Here is a 1398-nt window from a genome sequence, read left to right on the forward strand (position 1 = left end):
ACTTGCAATTGATGCATCAAAAGGGAATGCATTCACATTTTTGTTTGACATTTGATCTCCCCGATTTTAAGATACATTGATGTTCATGTATTATGAATTTGTGAATATGTTTAAATCAGATATGCAGAGTACGTTATATCTGATCCATGGGAGCTCGTGAAGTTAACCGAGGATGAGTGGCTGCGACAGAGCATAGAGGAGAGGAGGAAGTCCCTCAAACACTTCATGAATGTAAGTATCAATGTGAAGGACTGTGAGAAAGAAGGGTTTGGGACCAATAACAAGACTGCGTGGATTTCTTCCAGTTTCGATTCCCAGACTTCCGCTTCCAGTGTAAGAAGGACCAGCCGTTCAACCAAGTGTTCTGTTTTGGCATGCCCATCGGCTTCTGCCTGCTGGATGATGAGCCGCTCACTTCTTATCAATAGATGTGGTATGTTCTAGGAATAAAATGATATCTGAGTGTACTTAAAGTATATTATAAACAAAGCTACTTAAGAAGCTGGTAATAAGTTCATTTTTATTCTGTTCTGCATCTTTAACAAATATTAATTAAAAATTAATGCTGTATCACCTCAAGCAAATTATAAAAGTTAACTTAAGAGCAGTAATCAAACACTTGTGATGATCACAAGATAAAATATGTCTTTTACACACTTATGCGTGTTTTCATCTTTACGGAATGTTGTTAACTGACGAATACATTTCACCCTGAAATTCATACCCATAGCTTTCAAGGTTATTTGATTCAGGGTGGCTGCAAAGTGCTCCCTCTCAGCTGTTGTTCCCTTTCTTCCAGAAAGGTAGTTGGGAGGTGGAATGTCACAGGACAGTGAAAATTTATTCCTCCTTTTAGAAACTGTGCGACCATACACTTTAGTGACATTGAACTTCTTGAGCTGCTTTAAAAGGGCCTTTTGTACAGCATCCTGCGTAGAAAGAATTAGTAAATAAATATTGCAGCTTTTCCTTTCCTCAAGGAGACGAAATTAAAAAAATGGGATGCTTACATTAACTGCTAACTTGTCCATTGTTTGGTTCAGATTTTCTTCAGGTCTTTGTTTTTTCAACAGGGTCGTCATCCAACAGGTGGAGATGGTGGAGCAGAAAAAGGCAAGTGAGTAAGCAAACGATTGGAGTAAGTGAGAGAAGGCGGTTTTTAGGCTGCGTGTCAGCGTTACAGGTTGGGTTGGCGTTTGGCTACAAAGCGGTGGTCGGGGCGGGGGGCTGGGGCACCCCAAAATTTTACGTTTTTGGGGTCAAAATTGTAATTTTCTTAAAATTTTAGGTGGCCTTTTTTTTTTCCTCGGTCATTTGCTGAAGCACAGTTTTAACATCCTCAGAAAATGTGTCTTCCCACAAAGAGAAGAATAGAATCAAACCAATATCATACCAAAT

The 1398-nt window shown here is 39.3% G+C and overlaps 1 protein-coding gene across 1 annotated transcript; it reads right to left on the bottom strand.

Moving 5' to 3' along the window:
- Positions 1–492: 492 nt before the first annotated feature.
- On the bottom strand, positions 493–1173 carry LOC127750603 (uncharacterized). Its single transcript, XM_052272706.1, has 2 exons — positions 1011–1173; positions 493–929 (listed from the first exon to the last, which is right to left on the bottom strand). The coding sequence occupies exons 1-2, from the start codon at positions 1080–1082 to the stop codon at positions 612–614; spliced, it is 390 nt and encodes a 129-aa protein (XP_052128666.1). The 5' UTR covers positions 1083–1173; the 3' UTR covers positions 493–611.
- Positions 1174–1398: the final 225 nt, after the last annotated feature.

This window comes from Frankliniella occidentalis, unplaced genomic scaffold (genome assembly GCF_000697945.3).
Source record: "Frankliniella occidentalis isolate FOCC.00 unplaced genomic scaffold, Focc_3.1 Scaffold219, whole genome shotgun sequence".
In the NCBI taxonomy this organism is placed as follows: Eukaryota; Metazoa; Arthropoda; class Insecta; order Thysanoptera; family Thripidae; genus Frankliniella; species Frankliniella occidentalis.

Bases quoted from the DNA above. Each gene is read 5' to 3' on its own strand.
- LOC127750603 (XM_052272706.1), bottom strand. From the start codon at position 1,082: ATGACGACCCTGTTGAAAAAACAAAGACCTGAAGAAAATCTGAACCAA. The intron at 930-1,010 runs GTAAGCATCCCA...CTTTCTACGCAG, and splicing joins TGGACAAGTTAGCAGTTAAT to GATGCTGTACAAAAGGCCCT.